The sequence below is a fragment of the Leptodactylus fuscus genome, chromosome 11 (genome assembly GCF_031893055.1).
Source record: "Leptodactylus fuscus isolate aLepFus1 chromosome 11, aLepFus1.hap2, whole genome shotgun sequence".
Taxonomy (NCBI): domain Eukaryota; kingdom Metazoa; phylum Chordata; class Amphibia; order Anura; family Leptodactylidae; genus Leptodactylus; species Leptodactylus fuscus.
This window is the reverse complement of record NC_134275.1, coordinates 3,991,117-4,010,461: the sequence shown is the minus strand read 5'-3', so window position 1 is coordinate 4,010,461 and position 19,345 is coordinate 3,991,117. Positions and strand designations below refer to the sequence as shown.

Genomic DNA, 19,345 nt, shown 5'->3' with positions numbered 1-19,345 from the left:
GACATGTAGTATAATGGCACCACCAGTGCTCTGACATGTAGTATAATGGCACCACCAGTGCTCTGACATGTAGTATAATGGCACCACCAGTGCTCCGACATGTAGTATAATGGCACCACCAGTGCTCCGACACGTAGTATAATGGCACCACCAGTGCTCTGACACGTAGTATAATGGCACCACCAGTGCTCTGACACGTAGTATAATGGCACCACCAGTGCTCCGACATGTAGTATAATGGCACCACCAGTGCTCCGACATGTAGTATAATGGCACCACCAGTGCTCCGACATGTAGTATAATGGCACCACCAGTGCTCTTGACATGTAGTATAATGGCACCACCAGTGCTCTGACATGTAGTATAATGGCACCACCAGTGCTCCGACATGTAGTATAATGGCACCACCAGTGCTCTGACACGTAGTATAATGGCACCACCAGTGCTCTGACACGTAGTATAATGGCACCACCAGTGCTCTGACACGTAGTATAATGGCACCACCAGTGCTCTGACACGTAGTATAATGGCACCACCAGTGCTCCGACATGTAGTATAATGGCACCACCAGTGTTCCGACATGTAGTATAATGGCACCACCAGTGTTCCGACATGTAGTATAATGGCACCACCAGTGTTCCGACATGTAGTATAATGGCACCACCAGTGTTCCGACATGTAGTATAATGGCACCACCAGTGTTCCGACATGTAGTATAATGGCACCACCAGTGTTCCGACATGTAGTATAATGGCACCACCAGTGTTCCGACATGTAGTATAATGGCACCACCAGTGTTCCGACATGTAGTATAATGGCACCACCAGTGCTCTGACATGTAGTATAATGGCACCACCAGTGCTCTGACACGTAGTATAATGGCACCACCAGTGCTCTGACACGTAGTATAATGGCACCACCAGTGTTCCGACATGTAGTATAATGACACCACCAGTGCTCCGACATGTAGTATAATGGCACCACCAGTGCTCTGACACGTAGTATAATGGCACCACCAGTGCTCTGACATGTAGTATAATGGCACCACCAGTGCTCTGACACGTAGTATAATGGCACCACCAGTGCTCTGACACGTAGTATAATGGCACCACCAGTGCTCTGACACGTAGTATAATGGCACCACCAGTGCTCCGACATGTAGTATAATGGCACCACCAGTGCTCCGACATGTAGTATAATGGCACCACCAGTGCTCCGACATGTAGTATAATGGCACCACCAGTGATCTGACATGTAGTATAATGGCACCACCAGTGTTCCGACATGTAGTATAATGGCACCACCAGTGCTCCGACATGTAGTATAATGGCACCACCAGTGCTCCGACATGTAGTATAATGGCACCACCAGTGCTCTTGACATGTAGTATAATGGCACCACCAGTGCTCTGACATGTAGTATAATGGCACCACCAGTGCTCTGACATGTAGTATAATGGCACCACCAGTGCTCTGACACGTAGTATAATGGCACCACCAGTGCTCCGACATGTAGTATAATGGCACCACCAGTGTTCCGACATGTAGTATAATGGCACCACCAGTGCTCTGACACGTAGTATAATGGCACCACCAGTGCTCTGACATGTAGTATAATGGCACCACCAGTGCTCCGACATGTAGTATAATGGCACCACCAGTGCTCTGACACGTAGTATAATGGCACCACCAGTGCTCTGACATGTAGTATAATGGCACCACCAGTGTTCCGACATGTAGTATAATGACACCACCAGTGCTCCGACATGTAGTATAATGGCACCACCAGTGCTCCGACATGTAGTATAATGGCACCACCAGTGTTCCGACATGTAGTATAATGGCACCACCAGTGCTCTGACATGTAGTATAATGGCACCACCAGTGCTCTGACATGTAGTATAATGGCACCACCAGTGCTCTGACATGTAGTATAATGGCACCACCAGTGCTCCGACATGTAGTATAATGGCACCACCAGTGCTCTGACACGTAGTATAATGGCACCACCAGTGCTCTGACACGTAGTATAATGGCACCACCAGTGCTCTGACATGTAGTATAATGGCACCACCAGTGTTCCGACATGTAGTATAATGACACCACCAGTGCTCCGACATGTAGTATAATGGCACCACCAGTGCTCCGACATGTAGTATAATGGCACCACCAGTGTTCCGACATGTAGTATAATGGCACCACCAGTGCTCTGACATGTAGTATAATGGCACCACCAGTGCTCTGACATGTAGTATAATGGCACCACCAGTGCTCTGACATGTAGTATAATGGCACCACCAGTGCTCCGACATGTAGTATAATGGCACCACCAGTGCTCTGACACGTAGTATAATGGCACCACCAGTGCTCTGACATGTAGTATAATGGCACCACCAGTGCTCTGACACGTAGTATAATGGCACCACCAGTGCGCTGACACGTAGTATAATGGCACCACCAGTGCTCCGACATGTAGTATAATGGCACCACCAGTGTTCCGACATGTAGTATAATGGCACCACCAGTGTTCCGACATGTAGTATAATGGCACCACCAGTGTTCCGACATGTAGTATAATGGCACCACCAGTGTTCCGACATGTAGTATAATGGCACCACCAGTGTTCCGACATGTAGTATAATGGCACCACCAGTGTTCCGACATGTAGTATAATGGCACCACCAGTGTTCCGACATGTAGTATAATGGCACCACCAGTGTTCCGACATGTAGTATAATGGCACCACCAGTGCTCTGACACGTAGTATAATGGCACCACCAGTGCTCTGACACGTAGTATAATGGCACCACCAGTGCTCTGACACGTAGTATAATGGCACCACCAGTGCTCTGACACGTAGTATAATGGCACCACCAGTGCTCTGACACGTAGTATAATGGCACCACCAGTGCTCCGACATGTAGTATAATGGCACCACCAGTGCTCCGACATGTAGTATAATGGCACCACCAGTGCTCCGACATGTAGTATAATGGCACCACCAGTGATCTGACATGTAGTATAATGGCACCACCAGTGTTCCGACATGTAGTATAATGGCACCACCAGTGCTCCGACATGTAGTATAATGGCACCACCAGTGCTCCGACATGTAGTATAATGGCACCACCAGTGCTCTTGACATGTAGTATAATGGCACCACCAGTGCTCTGACATGTAGTATAATGGCACCACCAGTGCTCTGACATGTAGTATAATGGCACCACCAGTGCTCTGACACGTAGTATAATGGCACCACCAGTGCTCCGACATGTAGTATAATGGCACCACCAGTGTTCCGACATGTAGTATAATGGCACCACCAGTGCTCTGACACGTAGTATAATGGCACCACCAGTGCTCTGACATGTAGTATAATGGCACCACCAGTGCTCCGACATGTAGTATAATGGCACCACCAGTGCTCTGACACGTAGTATAATGGCACCACCAGTGCTCTGACATGTAGTATAATGGCACCACCAGTGTTCCGACATGTAGTATAATGACACCACCAGTGCTCCGACATGTAGTATAATGGCACCACCAGTGCTCCGACATGTAGTATAATGGCACCACCAGTGTTCCGACATGTAGTATAATGGCACCACCAGTGCTCTGACATGTAGTATAATGGCACCACCAGTGCTCTGACATGTAGTATAATGGCACCACCAGTGCTCCGACATGTAGTATAATGGCACCACCAGTGTTCCGACATGTAGTATAATGGCACCACCAGTGCTCCGACATGTAGTATAATGGCACCACCAGTGCTCCGACATGTAGTATAATGGCACCACCAGTGCTCCGACATGTAGTATAATGGCACCACCAGTGCTCCGACATGTAGTATAATGGCACCACCAGTGCTCTGACATGTAGTATAATGGCACCACCAGTGCTCTGACATGTAGTATAATGGCACCACCAGTGCTCCGACATGTAGTATAATGGCACCACCAGTGCTCCGACATGTAGTATAATGGCACCACCAGTGCTCCGACATGTAGTATAATGGCACCACCAGTGCTCCGACATGTAGTATAATGGCACCACCAGTGCTCCGACATGTAGTATAATGGCACCACCAGTGCTCCGACATGTAGTATAATGGCACCACCAGTGCTCCGACATGTAGTATAATGGCACCACCAGTGCTCCGACATGTAGTATAATGGCACCACCAGTGCTCCGACATGTAGTATAATGGCACCACCAGTGCTCCGACATGTAGTATAATGGCACCACCAGTGTTCCGACATGTAGTATAATGGCACCACCAGTTTATGCCATTCAGGGTCTTTGAATAGCCGTCACTACTATTACTGGTTCTTTTAGCATTGTGTGTTTGCCTCCAGCTGGAGATTAGCGGCGCGGTGTATCCGATGTGGCGAAGGTTTAGGGTTCTTGCGGTGGATTATGGTTTCTAGCATGTTGCAGTAAAACCATTTTCCATGACACTCGTCCTGTTGGGTTTCGTCTCTCGTGTGCTTAGCATTTACCTTGATTCACCTTCATAATTAATATTAATACCGGAGCTGCTGCTGATGTCTCCGCGCTGCTTCCTGCATTATTCAGAAATCGCCCAGCAAATATGCAAAATGTCACATCTCATTGTGTTTCATGTCCTCCATTATCCCCTATTCTGCTGTCTGTCCTCCAGGAGCCTGCTTTTAGTTCATAATGCAGTTATTTTATTTGTCTGTTTATATACTAGTCCGCCATCACAGTATAACCATTGTGCAGGTCCCCGAGTACCCCTGAGGACTTGCACCAAGACATTAGCAGCAGATCCTTTGGAAGTAATATTGTCTGCCTTGCTTGGCTTGTATACTGGGCCATGGATCCATTGCAATAAAGCTGTCCCGTGCACCTCAGATAGCTTTTGGCAAACAAGTGCACCTCTGTCCGCTGTTCCTCTGGGCCTCCATACGTGTGCAGGGGTTGTAGGTTTGTATGGGGGGTGTAGAGTAAACCATTGTCAGACTGCTCGGGCGGCATCTTGTCTTGTCCTCCATAAGAACCAGAGGATTGAGCATGGTGCAATCCAGCTGTCTTATCTGCATTAGAGTTAGTCTATACGTATACTTAGTAATGATCTAGTGTATACCAATACTTAGTAATCTAGTGTATACCAATACTTAGTAATCTAGTGTATACCAATACTTAGTAATCTAGTGTATACCAATACTTAGTAATGATCTAGTGTATACCAATACTTAGTAATCTAGTGTATACCAATACTTAGTAATGATCTAGTGTATACCAATACTTAGTAATCTAGTGTATACCAATACTTAGTAATGATCTAGTGTATACCAATACTTATTAATCTAGTGTATACCAATACTTAGTAATCTAGTGTATACCAATACTTAGTAATGATCTAGTGTATACCAATACTTAGTAATGATCTAGTGTATACCAATACTTAGTAATCTAGTGTATACCAATACTTAGTAATCTAGTGTATACCAATACTTAGTAATGATCTAGTGTATACCAATACTTAGTAATCTAGTGTATACCAATACTTAGTAATCTAGTGTATACCAATACTTAGTAATGATCTAGTGTATACCAATACTTAGTAATCTAGTGTATACCAATACTTAGTAATCTAGTGTATACCAATACTTAGTAATCTAGTGTATACCAATACTTAGTAATCTAGTGTATACCAATACTTAGTAATGATCTAGTGTATACCAATACTTAGTAATCTAGTGTATACCAATACTTAGTAATGATCTAGTGTATACCAATACTTAGTAATCTAGTGTATACCAATACTTAGTAATGATCTAGTGTATACCAATACTTATTAATCTAGTGTATACCAATACTTAGTAATCTAGTGTATACCAATACTTAGTAATGATCTAGTGTATACCAATACTTAGTAATGATCTAGTGTATACCAATACTTAGTAATCTAGTGTATACCAATACTTAGTAATCTAGTGTATACCAATACTTAGTAATGATCTAGTGTATACCAATACTTAGTAATCTAGTGTATACCAATACTTAGTAATCTAGTGTATACCAATACTTAGTAATGATCTAGTGTATACCAATACTTAGTAATCTAGTGTATACCAATACTTAGTAATCTAGTGTATACCAATACTTAGTAATCTAGTGTATACCAATACTTAGTAATCTAGTGTATACCAATACTTAGTAATCTAGTGTATACCAATACTTAGTAATCTAGTGTATACCAATACTTAGTAATCTAGTGTATACCAATACTTAGTAATCTAGTGTATACCAATACTTAGTAATCTAGTGTATACCAATACTTAGTAATGATCTAGTGTATACCAATACTTAGTAATGATCTAGTGTATACCAATACTTAGTAATGATCTAGTGTATACCAATACTTAGTGCATACGTAATCCAGTATACCTTTAGTAAATCTGCTCTCTTCTGTGCTTTTCTTTTGCAAGCCCACTGTTTGTAACATGGAAGATTGGACGGGACAAAAGGCTGCGTGGATGCATAGGAACCTTTTCTGCCATGAACCTGCATTCTGGTCTCAGGGAGTACACACTTACCAGGTAACTCACAAGGGTTTGTGCTTCTAATCATACGTCTTATCCTATGATTGAAGGCTACCTGATATACTTAAAGGGATTCTAGCATTAAAATGCAATTGTTTTCTGAGTACCACACAGGAATAGCTTTAAGAAAGACTATTCTTCTCCTATCTTTTAGATGTCTTCTCTGCACCGCCGTTTGGTATAAATCACTGTTTTTGTCGGTATGCAAATGAGTTCTCTCGCAGCACTGGGGGCGGTCTTCAGCGCTCAAACAGCACTGGAGGTCCCCAGTGCTGAGAGAGAACTCTCCAGCGACGCCTCCATCGTCTTTTGGAACGGCCTTTCTTCGCTTCTTCTTCCGGCACTGGCTTCAAACTTCTAGGCCTAGGGCAAAGCTGACTGCGCATGCCCGCCAACCACAAGAAAATGGCTGCTTACTCAGTATTGTAAGCGGCCATTTTCTTCTGGCCGACTGGCATGCACAGTCGGCTGCCCTAGACCTAGAAGTTTGAAACCAGTGCCAGAAGAAGACGCCAAGAGAGGCCATTCCTGAAGAAGATGGAGGCGGCGCTGGAGATTTCTCTTGCAGCATTGGGGATGCCCCCATTGCTGTTTGAGCGCTGAGGACCGCCCCCAGAGCTGCAAGAGAACTTATTTGCATGCCGAAGAAAAGTGATTTATACCAAACGGTGGTGGGGAGAAGACATCTAAAGCTAGGAGAAGAGGAGACTTTCTTAAGGCTATTCCTACGTGGTACCCAGAAAAAATTGCATTTTAATGACAGAATCCCTCTAACTTGGCCACTGTTTTCGGCAGTCTCCTGTAGACTTCAATACAGACTGTGCATGACCAGGAGACCATGCACTCGCTCCAGTTTTTGGGATTGGAGGGGATCTTTGCCCTTTACATACATGTTAATTCTGGGGCATTTCTTATTGTCTCTTGTTATAGCAACACTAAAGAAAAATCTGAAAGCAGTGACCAGTCCGTGTCTGCCTTCAGTGTCATCCATGGCTACCGCTCACACCTCTTCTAAAAGTATAGATTCTGTGACTGGTCTAAAGTCTCTGGAGCTCTGACCATCGCACCTACATGAGCGTGGTGGACGTCACATTCTACATCCAGGCAGTTCAGGCCAATGGTGTAGCTGTAATGGCCTCCAGTCTTCTCCATGGAGCCTTTACAAAACCTTTGTGAGGTCAGGCACTGATGTAGGATGAGAAGGTCTGGTACACAGCTGGGGTTTCAGAATAGAATATTGCAGGACCCTCCATCTTCACACAAGGTCGTGTCCGCCTGCATATTATCAGTTATCTGACGATGACACCAACATAGACACGGCTGAAACCTCCTGATAAAGAAATAAGTCAATGCAAATGTCCAGTCGAAGCGTTCAGTCTAGATCAGAAATGGCAATAAGATAATGTTACGTAAAGTCTGGCAGCAGGTCCGGGCCGCGCCGTCTGCCTCTGTGTGCCAGTAACCAGGAGATTAACCTGCAATCCACCATGAAGTGTACACAAGGACTTAAAGGGATTCTACCACTAAGGGCTAGTTCACACGTGAGTATAAGGGGAGGTTTTTGACAGCGGATTTCGCGTCCAAAACCTCCCCTTATAATGGTGGTCTATGGAGACCGCCGGGCTTCTGTTCTCCGCTAGCGGCGGGCTGCCGCTAGCGGAGAAAAGAAAGGACATGTCCTTTCTTCAGGCGGAAGCCGCGCAGGCTCAGCCGCGCAGCTTCCGCCCCCGGCAGCTCCCTCCTATGTCGGTTCATTCATTTGAGCCGACAGCAGAGGGTTAAGCCGCGACAGCGATGGTCGCGGCGGGCGGGTTTTGACAAGAGAGAGACGCGGGCAGTTCACGTGTGAACTAGCCCTAAGTCGCCTTTTTTTTTTTTTTTTTAGACGTCAGAATAGCTTTTAGAAAGTCTATTCGTCTCTTACCTTTAGACGTGGTCTCCGTGGCACAGTTCCTTAGAAATACTGGTTTTAATCTGTATGCAAATGAGTTCTCCGCAGCAATGGGGGCGGGCCCCAGCGCTCAAACGGCGATGGGGGCGTCCCCACTGCTGCCAGAGAACTGTCTCCAGCGACGCCTCCATCTTTAGCTGCAATCCCGCCTCTTCTGTCTTCCATCTCGGTCCAACCTCCGACGCCTGCGCAGTATGCTTCTGTATTGAACTACAAGTGCAAGAGCAAAAATATCCGGCAGCCATTTTTAGAAGACTGCTCTTGTAGTTCAATACAGAAGCGTACTGCGCAAGCGTCGGAGGTTGGACCGACCTAGAAGACAGAAGAGGCGGGGTTGCAGCTGAAGATAGAGGCGTCGCTGGAGAGAGCTCTCAGCTAGCAGTGGGGACGCCCCCATCGCTATTTGAGTGCTGGGGCCCGCCCCCATTGCAGCGGAGAACTCATTTGCATACTGGTTAAAACCAGTAAGGAACTGCGCCACGGAGACCACGTCTAAAGGTAAGAGACGAATAGACTTTCTAAAAGCTATTCTGACGTCTAAAGCAGAAAAAAATAAGCCATTGTGGTAGAATCCCTTTAAGGACACCTCTTTAGTCGAAGGCCGCACACAAGTCTCAAAAATGTTGCAGCTAAACTTTCGCACCTGAGAATAGCAAAACGCAGTGGGCGTTACCTGCACTGGTCTTCATAGAACCAGTGGATGGTGCGTCTCATGTGATGCCGTATTCTCCACCGTGCTGCGCCCCTGGGGTATAGGTATGATCTGGTATATTTGGCTCTGCCCCCCTCCCTTTTTCCGCTAAGTTGGAAGAATGGTGCTGACGTAGTCGCGCCTTTGTGCAAAAATTTTTATTTTTAGCCACAAAAGCCGATGCCAGGATTCTCCACTCCGCCTTGGCTGATAGACGTCTCCCGCGGTCGCACAGTACGGGCCACGGCTTTGTCCTCCATAACATACTGAAATCATTGGTTTTATAAAGGATAATGTTGTGACGAGGGTTTTTTTTCCCCCCAGATTTTTAACAAGTGGCAAAGTTGGCCAAAAACGCCGCACATAATGTTCAAGGGAGCTGACGTTATGTGGGAGTGTAAGCTTACTGGCATCGTAGGAGCGCCTTGTCATTCCAGCAACCAAATCTCACCCATCAGTTCTATATACTATATATTCATATACGCTGGGCCGCTTACACAGATGGCAGGCATACAAAGCCGGGGTATTGCAGTAGGTGACATGAATGGCAGTGCTTGTAGATGGCTCCTAGCTCTGAAGCTGTATATACTTTCAGTATGGAGATCAGACTTGTGGGTATTTCCCTCTGTCACGGTCATGGGACAGAAGTTTGTGATATGCAATGTAGGTTGTAGGTGCCGTAAGGGCCGGGGCTCCAGGTCTTACTGTAAATATCGTCCTTTGGCTTTATTGATGGGACATTTTGCATTTAGTCTCACAGTAGCCTTGTTTAGGGCTGTCTGGTCAGTTAGAGGGAGGAATTGGGCGGCCAGCCCCAGAGCGTGCATTTGGTATGGGACTACCCCTGTGGCGCTTGCAACTTTTTTTTTATTACTGCATATTACTATGAGCCCTCGTGTCTGGAGACAAGATGGCGATCCCATGATTGACATGTGTGGCCTCATTCCTGGCTGCACCCTTGTCTGCGCAGGTGCGAAACGCACTCAGCACCTGCACAGAAGACTCTGCGGCAAGAACATGGTCATGTGGGAAAATTGCTTGATTGCCGCCATCTTGTTTCCTATGGATGTCATGAACACGGCTCTATATTGCTGTAGAGAAATGAGTTTCCCTTCGATCACACAATTAATCTGTATGTCTTCTTTACTAAATTTAAAATATTGCTGGTTACGGGCCCCGCGCGATCAGTCCTTTGACTCCATGACAGAAAGCGCTCTACACTTATGAAGCCTTTTCCAAGACATTCTGTAGATTTATTGACGATGGACATGAGCCCCTGTCTAGTTCTTGCTCCAGGTTATGCTCATTTTGACAGATGTGGCACCAGGCGGTGGTATTACGGGTATATAGTATTGTGTGGTCCTTTTGTAGCTGTAGTGAATATCCCAACATGGCGACATATACAGCGCGGTGCCTGATAAGAAGAGAAGAGCGGCCATCGCGCCAACCTGAGCACCGCTGCCCCTTTAGTCCGCTCAATTGGTAGGAGCCACGTGACGGATTCCCACTGATTTGGTAGAAGGATAAGTCCTAAATATACGTGTCTAGGAAGAGACCTGGTGACCAGTGTTCAATATTTAGTCTCTATTAGGATCGAGTAAATTTCACGATCGGCATTCCAATCCCGATCTTTTCCGGTGGGATCGAGGTCAGAGGTTATCTCAAGATCGGCCCAAACCTATTCATCTATATATCATTAATAGGGTTGAGGAATCGGGAATGATCAGATCCCGATCGGCGATCGAGCACATTTCACGATCGGGATCGTCTGGAAAATGATCAGAAATCGGATTTTAAAATCGATCCTGAAATCTCAAGTTCGGCTCAACCTTGGTCTTTATTGAAGAAAAACTTGTGTGAAATGTCTAGAACAGACCTGTAAAGGGTTTCCATCCAGACTCCTGTTACTGTCCTGATGGGAAGGATGAAACCCCCTTCTCCACGTGTATAATAATAAGTGAACCCTGCGGAGACATCTGGCTCTGGGAACTCCGTCATTTCATTACGTTGCGGTTTAAGACAAGTGAAGAATCCGAAATACAGTTTTCTTTCCGTTAATATTGGATGAGACGTTGGAGGGACTCGCCCCTCTGCTCCTAGTTTGTGGGTTTCTTCTTCTATTTTCATCATCTCTGGATAAGACGCCTGATATTTCTCCTTTTATGTAGCTGTGTAATGTGCCAAAATGTTTGAGGTTAAGTAGAACGTTCCCAGGCCGAGTCTTTGGAGACGTTTGAAGCTTCTTATCCTTGATTTGCTGCTTTGCTACATGACGTTCTCGTCTTTTGTTTCTTGCAGTGCCCTTAAAGATAGCCGTTTTCCCCCAATGACGAGGGATGAGCTGCCACGGCTATTCTGCTCAGTGTCTCTGCTTACAAATTTTGAAGATGTATGTGATTACTTGGACTGGGAGGTAAGAGACGCAAGAGGCCTTGCATGCGGAGTGGCCATTTACAGCTATCATTCTTCTTGGGTTGGCTACGGGGTCAGAGTCTTCTCTATTCCTTGGCCTGCTCTCTAGCGCCGACTTTAGTCCAAGCTGCATCTTCATGTATATACAGAGTTTGCTCTACACCACCGGCAATGTCCAAAATGATCAGATGCCCCAACGTAAGGTGACACATTAAAGGGATTGTATCACTAAAATCAGATATTTTTATTCTCGATCACACGTAGGAATAGCCTTAAGACCCATGTTGCAGAACGCAGCTTTTTTTGTTGCAGATTTTGCTGAGTTTTTTTGAGCCATAACCAAGACTGGCTCCAGAAGGAATGGGAAATCTATAGGAAGTTTTTATACATCCCGCATCTGCTCAATCCATTCCTGGCTTTGGCTCAAAAAACTGCAGCAAAATCTGCAACAAAATGGCTGCATTTCCACAACGTGGGGGCCACAGCCTGAAGTGGTTATCAAAGACTTTAGATGTGTTCTCCGCGCCACCGTTTGGTAGGAATCCCGGTTTTCGTCTGTATGTGAATGAGTTCTCTCGCAGCTTACTGTGTAAGCGGCCATTTTCTTGTGGCTGGCATGCGCAGTGGGCTCTAGAAGTTTGACCATCAGCTCTGGAAGAAGATGGAGGCCACGCTGGAGAGTTCTCTCACAGCATTAGCGACGCCCCCAGTGCTGCGAGAGAACTCATTTGCATACAGACAAAAACCAGGATTTATAACTAACGGTGGGGCAGAGAAGACATCTAAAGGAAGGAGAAGAATAGACTTTCTTAAGGCTATTCCTACGTGTGAGTGAGAAAAATAAAGTGATTTTAATGGTGGAATCCCTTTAATAATAAATTCTGGTAATGTAATGTTATCCCCTATCCAGTAGACGGGTGGTAACTGATCGGCGGTGGTCTGACTGCAGGGACCCCCAACAACTATCATCTGTCCTGATATAGACTGTAATTCTGGCTACCAGACACTCTCCTAATGGCTAGTAATCCCATTCGGCTCCATCCACTTACTTGCCATGGTTGTCGGCTTCCCTGTATATACGTTAAGAGCGGAGTGTTTTATATACCGCGCGCCCGGCCAGTGACCGTCTGCACCGCTTATGATTTCCAGGAATAGCAATAGAAATAAGCGGACAGCTTGTATAATTTCTCTGACGTATGCCGCGCTCACCGACTCAACAGGGATTTGGCTTAATCTCATCTGATATATGTTATGAAGCCGACCAGCTGCTTTACTCTCATTGATGGCAAGTCTATGGAGAGCCCTGGATTTTATTTATTTTTATCCCTGCTATCATTTTGGCTGTGGTCCTGAATACACCTGCTCGTCTGGTCGGCTGATCCAGTGATGCTGGCTAGAGGAATGAGTTGTGTCTATGGACTCTATAGTCTGTCGACCACTGAACCTCTTCCCAAATATTGTCCCATAACCAAGACATTATCATTGGAGAATCTGCAACAAAATGGCTGCATTTCCACAACGTGGGGACCACAGTCTAAAGTGGTTATCAAAGACTGAACAGTGATGACTGATCAGCGGGGTTCCTGCACCGTGCACCCCCATAGATCGGCAGTTTGGAGCACAGTGTTGACAATATCAGTAAAGCCCTGCGATATAGGATGGCGTTAATAAATACATTTTGGCGCAGTTGCAATAGTGCAGCATGGCTCCTGGCTGTGCACACTGTGCTTCACACAGCTGATCGGTGGGGGTGCTGTTAGACCTTCATGATCTGATATTGTTGACTTTTCTTTAGGATAGGGCATTAATATTCAGGCTTGGACAGCCCCTTTAATTCCCATGCAGTAAAGGAAGACTGAAAGGTTTAATGTGTCCCTTGGTGGCAGCAAGGATCATGAAGGGAACGTGCATGCTCAACCTATCCAAGTGTGCGCTCCAAGTATCGTCCCAAGTAGGACTCACAACCTAAATTCCCTATCAGCATGTCTTTGGAGTATGTAGGAAGCCGGAGTACCCAGAGGAAACCCATGTAAACATGGGGAGAACATACAAACCCCTTGCAGATATGGTTTTTGCAAGGCAACCTCTGAGTGTTTGGCCCTGGCCACTCTAAAAACACAACCACCCTTCAGGAAAAACATCTTTTGCAAACGTGACTTTTTGACACCACAAACCATCGCAGGGGGCTAGCTAAAATCTCCTGTTATTTCTCGACTTGTACCAATGTCTCCTTTTGCAGCTTTGCTTTCCTTCCTGCCTCTCTGTTCCTTCTGCAGAGCTTTCTCAGTAACCTTGTCCGCCTCGAGTGTAACATGCAAACTCCTTTTTTCTTTGCAGCATTAACTTCTAGAAGAGAAGCGCAGGAAAAAAAAATGGGGCCCAAAATGCTTTGTGACCTTCCACGCAAGCACTAGCGTTATTGTTGTATTCTCTCTCCTGAAATATACTAACCAAACTACCGGTTTCTTTCAGGTGGGTGTACATGGCATTAGAATAGAATTCATCAATGAAAAAGGATCCAAAAGAACCGCCACGTACTTACCGGAGGTTGCAAAGGAGCAAGGTCATTGATGCACTTTATTTCATAACAATTGGTTAAAGAGTTTAAAAAAAAATACATAGAAAACCCAAAATACACAATGTGACCTTGCACTGATGTCAGATGGTGGATCAGAGTTTAATTGTAAGGCTTTTATCTTATACTAAATATAATGTCATGTTACATATGTGTGTGTCGTATATACTAACACCATTCCTCTATAGGTCAGGAAGCAGGGGGCAGTAAGAAAAAAGTCATTGTAGGTGGAACGCTCCCCCTCCCCACCATTTTTTTTTTTTAAAGGGATCCTATCATTGGATCCCCTTTGTTTCTGACTTACACGTAGGAATAGCCTTAAGAAAAACTATTCTTCTCCTACCTTTAGATGTCTTCTCCGCGCCGCCGTTCAGTAGAAATCCGGGTTTTGATCGGTATGCAAATGAGTTCTCTCGCAGCATTGGGGGCGTCCCCAATGCTGCGAGAGAACTCTCCAGCGCCGCCTCCATCATCTTCTGGAACACCCTCTCCCTGTGTCTTCTTCCGTCCTTGGTTTCATCTTCTAGGCCTCGGGCAGAGCCGACTGCACATGCCCGGGCCACAAGAAAATGGCCGCTTACATAGTAAGTTGGTGTTAGCGGCCATTTTCTTGTGGCCCGGGCGTGTGCAGTCGGCTTGGTCCGAGGCATAGAAGATTGAAACCCAGGACGGAAGAAGACACAAGGAGAGACGTTCCAGAAGATGATGGAGGCGGCGCTGGAGATTTCTCTCGCAGCATTGAGGACGCCCCAAGTGCTGCAAGAGAACTCATTTACATACTGAAGAAAACCCGGATTTCTACCGAACAGCGGCACGGAGAAGACATCTAAAGGTAGGAGAAGAATAGACTTTCTTAAGGCTATTCCTACGTGTTAGTCAGAAAAAAAAGCAATCCAATGGTAGGATCCCTTTAAATCCCACAATCTCCTGTAAATGGAGTCTGTCGCTGGGTTTACACCGCAGCATATACGCTGTAGACCCCCTGATTTTAGCACTAGATCACTTAGTATTGTTCCTTGCCCTGCAGGAGGACCCTGGCGTCCATGTAATGCTGTGTGCATGCAGGTGAAGGGGTGCTCCAGTTCTTCATATTTTCTTTCGGATTGAGTCGGGGGCTGTGGTGAATATTTTTTATTAACCTATCTAACTTCCTTTTTAATAGAAAACCGTCCCATTAGCAATTCTGTAACGAAGTACAGCCAGGGACTCTGTCCTGTACACATGTACTCAGTGCAGCACAAGGGGGTGGTCACTTCCATGGCTGTATCCCTGGTTTTATACCACCTAGATTCTCCGCTTTCATGTGCTGCTAAGATTTGAGTACTGGCTCTCAGAACCTGAGATATCACTAGTTAAAATATGATTGGGAGATTGGACTTTGTATACACCAGTTGCATATAAAATAACATTCCTGCCTGTTTTTATCTAGTGATATCTCTGATTCTTTCCATCTTGGCCTTGTATCTCCGCTTTCTTGTGATACCAGATTTTTCTAGGTGGTATAAAGCCGGAGATACAGCCATTTGTAGTGACCATCACTCCCTTTGGTCAATGCCTCCGCTCTGCAGATATACAATACGAATGTGTACGGAGATTCCCCCATAACAGCTCAGTTACAAGGTTGCTAAGGAAAATTTTAAAGCCTGTTTTTATAATATAATGGAAGTTAGATAGGATAATGAGAATATATTACAAAAAATGTTCCCCAAACACCCCCTGACACCCTAGTGGGGGGGGCAAAAAGGCTGCAAAATAAATCCAATACTATACACTATACCTGTCCGTTCAGCAGGGGGTCCAGGGCAGAGTCGACATTCTGGTCCCCGGTGTTCCTGACCTATGACCTGCACAGGAGTGTGTCATCCAATCAGTGATGTCCTGTACATGTCTGTCGCTGATTGGCTGACACACTTGTGTACATAAAGACCGCCAACCCAAACACAGACTCGCCGTCAGGTCTCCAGCGAACAGACCGCTAAGTATATAGTATAAAGACTGGAACACCCCTTTAATAGCTGCCAGGTCTCACCCCGTCTCCACAACCATTAGCAGCTTTCTTGTTCTGTGCGGCCGCCCATGTACACGAACATCTGTGACTCGCATAGAACGGAAATAACAAGTGTGAGCCATGACTGGGCGGAGGTCTCCGTCACTACTATCAGGTCTTCAGACAGGGCTTGTTCCCAGATCTGACCTACACGGGTGCGGGTTATTGTCTGGTCTATCCCTAGAGGTTCAGCCGTTCCAAAGATATGTCCTTTTATGTTTATGCAAATTAGAGACCACTGACCAATCACAGCGGCTCTGTCCGGCCGTGGCACCTCCTACTTGTCTGTGTGTCCTAACTTGCAATAACACTAATAGGACCTATAGGTTTGGAAAGGTTCAGAAAACACCAAACTGCTGAGGTTGTGTCTCTCGCTGGGGGCCCGTCCTGCAGACCACCCCGTGTCAGTGTGAGACCCCCCCACTCTAAGAAGCTTTATATTGGGATAGATTAGCATTACATTGCCCTGGTGCAGATGTAGATTAAAGGAAAACCCTACACGTGACCGTGTCCTTAGTGTCTGTCCGCTCCTGCCGGCTGATCCAGTATTCTTCTAGTGACTGTATAATACATTGTGTGCATAGTAATGTCCTTGGAATGAATGAATGGCGTTCAGCCTAAATTTACTTCCTCTACCTCGGCTCAATAACCTGAAGCAATGATTGATCATCCCTAAGCCAGACAACGCTATAATATCCAAATGCTCTTCACCAGAAACAGCGCCACTCTAGTTCTCAGGCATTGCCTGGCATTGCATCTATGACTGAGCTCCACTACTAGGTCCAGTGCGAGGGTCTCTGAAAGTCAGCCCTCTAGTCTAATCTTGGAAAACCCATTTAATGAGCTAATTGGCCCCGGGGATCTACACGACCCATAATTAGGATAAAATGATAGCTATACTGTACATAGGAGATCCATAAATAGCATGCGGCCTGCAAGTAGCATCAGGAACCAAAGCAAAGAATAGGTGACAGATTGCCCTGTTCGTGAGGTGCGGACTGACACCCCTTGTGTATTCACTATGGCTCCGAAAGACTGCCCGCATCCATGATCTTTTATAAACACCCATGGATTTAATGGCTAACAATACCAATGTCCACCCAGTCCACTGCCACTCTGGTGGCCTCTCCTAGCCTATGCTTGTATCACCTCTCTAATGACATGTGACGACCCAAGTGACCACTACAGCCTATCGCTCTCCTCAGTACTGACGTGCCGTACACCCATGTGACCACTACAGCCTATCGCTCTCCTCAGTACTGACGCGCCGTACACCCATGTGACCACTACAGCCTATCAGTGACCTCAGTACTGACGTGCCGTACACCCATGTGACCACTACAGCCTATCACTGACCTCAGTACTGACGTGCCGTACACCCATGTGACCACTACAGCCTATCAGTGACCTCAGTACTGACGTGCCGTACACCCATGTGACCACTACAGCCTATCGCTCTCCTCAGTACTGACGTGCCGTACACCCATGTGACCACTACAGCCTATCGCTCTCCTCAGTACTGACGTGCCGTACACCCATGTGACCACTACAGCCTATCGCTCTCCTTAGTACTGACGTGCCGTACACCCATGTGACCACTACAGCCTATCACTGACCTCAGTAGTGACGTGCCGTACACCCATGTGACCACTACAGCCTATCACTGACCTCAGTAGTGACGTGCCGTACACCCATGTGACCACTACAGCCTATCACTGACCTCAGTACTGACGTGCCGTACACCCATGTGACCACTACAGCCTATCGCTCTCCTTAGTACTGACGTGCCGTACACCCATGTGACCACTACAGCCTATCACTGACCTCAGCAGAGACGTGCCGTACACCCATGTGACCACTACAGCCTATCACTGACCTCAGTACTGACGTGCCGTACACCCATGTGACCACTACAGCCTATCGCTCTCCTTAGTACTGACGTGCCGTACACCCATGTGACCACTACAGCCTATCACTGACCTCAGTACTGACGTGCCGTACACCCATGTGACCACTACAGCCTATCGCTCTCCTCAGTACTGACGTGCCGTACACCCATGTGACCACTACAGCCTATCGCTCTCCTTAGTACTGACGTGCCGTACACCCATGTGACCACTACAGCCTATCACTGACCTCAGCAGAGACGTGCCGTACACCCATGTGACCACTACAGCCTATCACTGACCTCAGTACTGACGTGCCGTACACCCATGTGACCACTACAGCCTATCGCTCTCCTTAGTACTGACGTGCCGTACACCCATGTGACCACTACAGCCTATCACTGACCTCAGTACTGACGTGCCGTACACCCATGTGACCACTACAGCCTATCGCTCTCCTCAGTACTGACGTGCCGTACACCCATGTGACCACTACAGCCTATCGCTCTCCTCAGTACTGACGCGCCGTACACCCATGTGACCACTACAGCCTATCAGTGACCTCAGTACTGACGTGCCGTACACCCATGTGACCACTACAGCCTATCACTGACCTCAGTACTGACGTGCCGTACACCCATGTGACCACTACAGCCTATCAGTGACCTCAGTACTGACGTGCCGTACACCCATGTGACCACTACAGCCTATCGCTCTCCTCAGTACTGACGTGCCGTACACCCATGTGACCACTACAGCCTATCGCTCTCCTCAGTACTGACGTGCCGTACACCCATGTGACCACTACAGCCTATCGCTCTCCTTAGTACTGACGTGCCGTACACCCATGTGACCACTACAGCCTATCACTGACCTCAGTAGTGACGTGCCGTACACCCATGTGACCACTACAGCCTATCACTGACCTCAGTAGTGACGTGCCGTACACCCATGTGACCACTACAGCCTATCACTGACCTCAGTACTGACGTGCCGTACACCCATGTGACCACTACAGCCTATCGCTCTCCTTAGTACTGACGTGCCGTACACCCATGTGACCACTACAGCCTATCACTGACCTCAGCAGAGACGTGCCGTACACCCATGTGACCACTACAGCCTATCACTGACCTCAGTACTGACGTGCCGTACACCCATGTGACCACTACAGCCTATCGCTCTCCTTAGTACTGACGTGCCGTACAC

The 19,345-nt window shown here is 46.7% G+C and overlaps 2 protein-coding genes across 2 annotated transcripts in view; one reads left to right on the top strand and one right to left on the bottom strand.

The window, feature by feature from the left end:
- TMEM164 (transmembrane protein 164) overlaps positions 1-19,345 on the bottom strand; it is a 322,941-nt gene that overhangs the window by 242,987 nt on the left and 60,609 nt on the right. The window lies entirely within an intron of this gene.
- The window catches only part of AMMECR1 (AMMECR nuclear protein 1), a 93,308-nt gene that overhangs the window by 64,026 nt on the left and 9,937 nt on the right, over positions 1-19,345 (top strand). Inside the window, exons 3-5 of the mRNA XM_075259460.1 lie at positions 6,461-6,571; positions 11,515-11,629; positions 14,101-14,191. Coding sequence (XP_075115561.1) covers positions 6,461-6,571; positions 11,515-11,629; positions 14,101-14,191 — 317 coding nt within the window. The remainder of the gene's footprint in view (positions 1-6,460; positions 6,572-11,514; positions 11,630-14,100; positions 14,192-19,345) is intronic.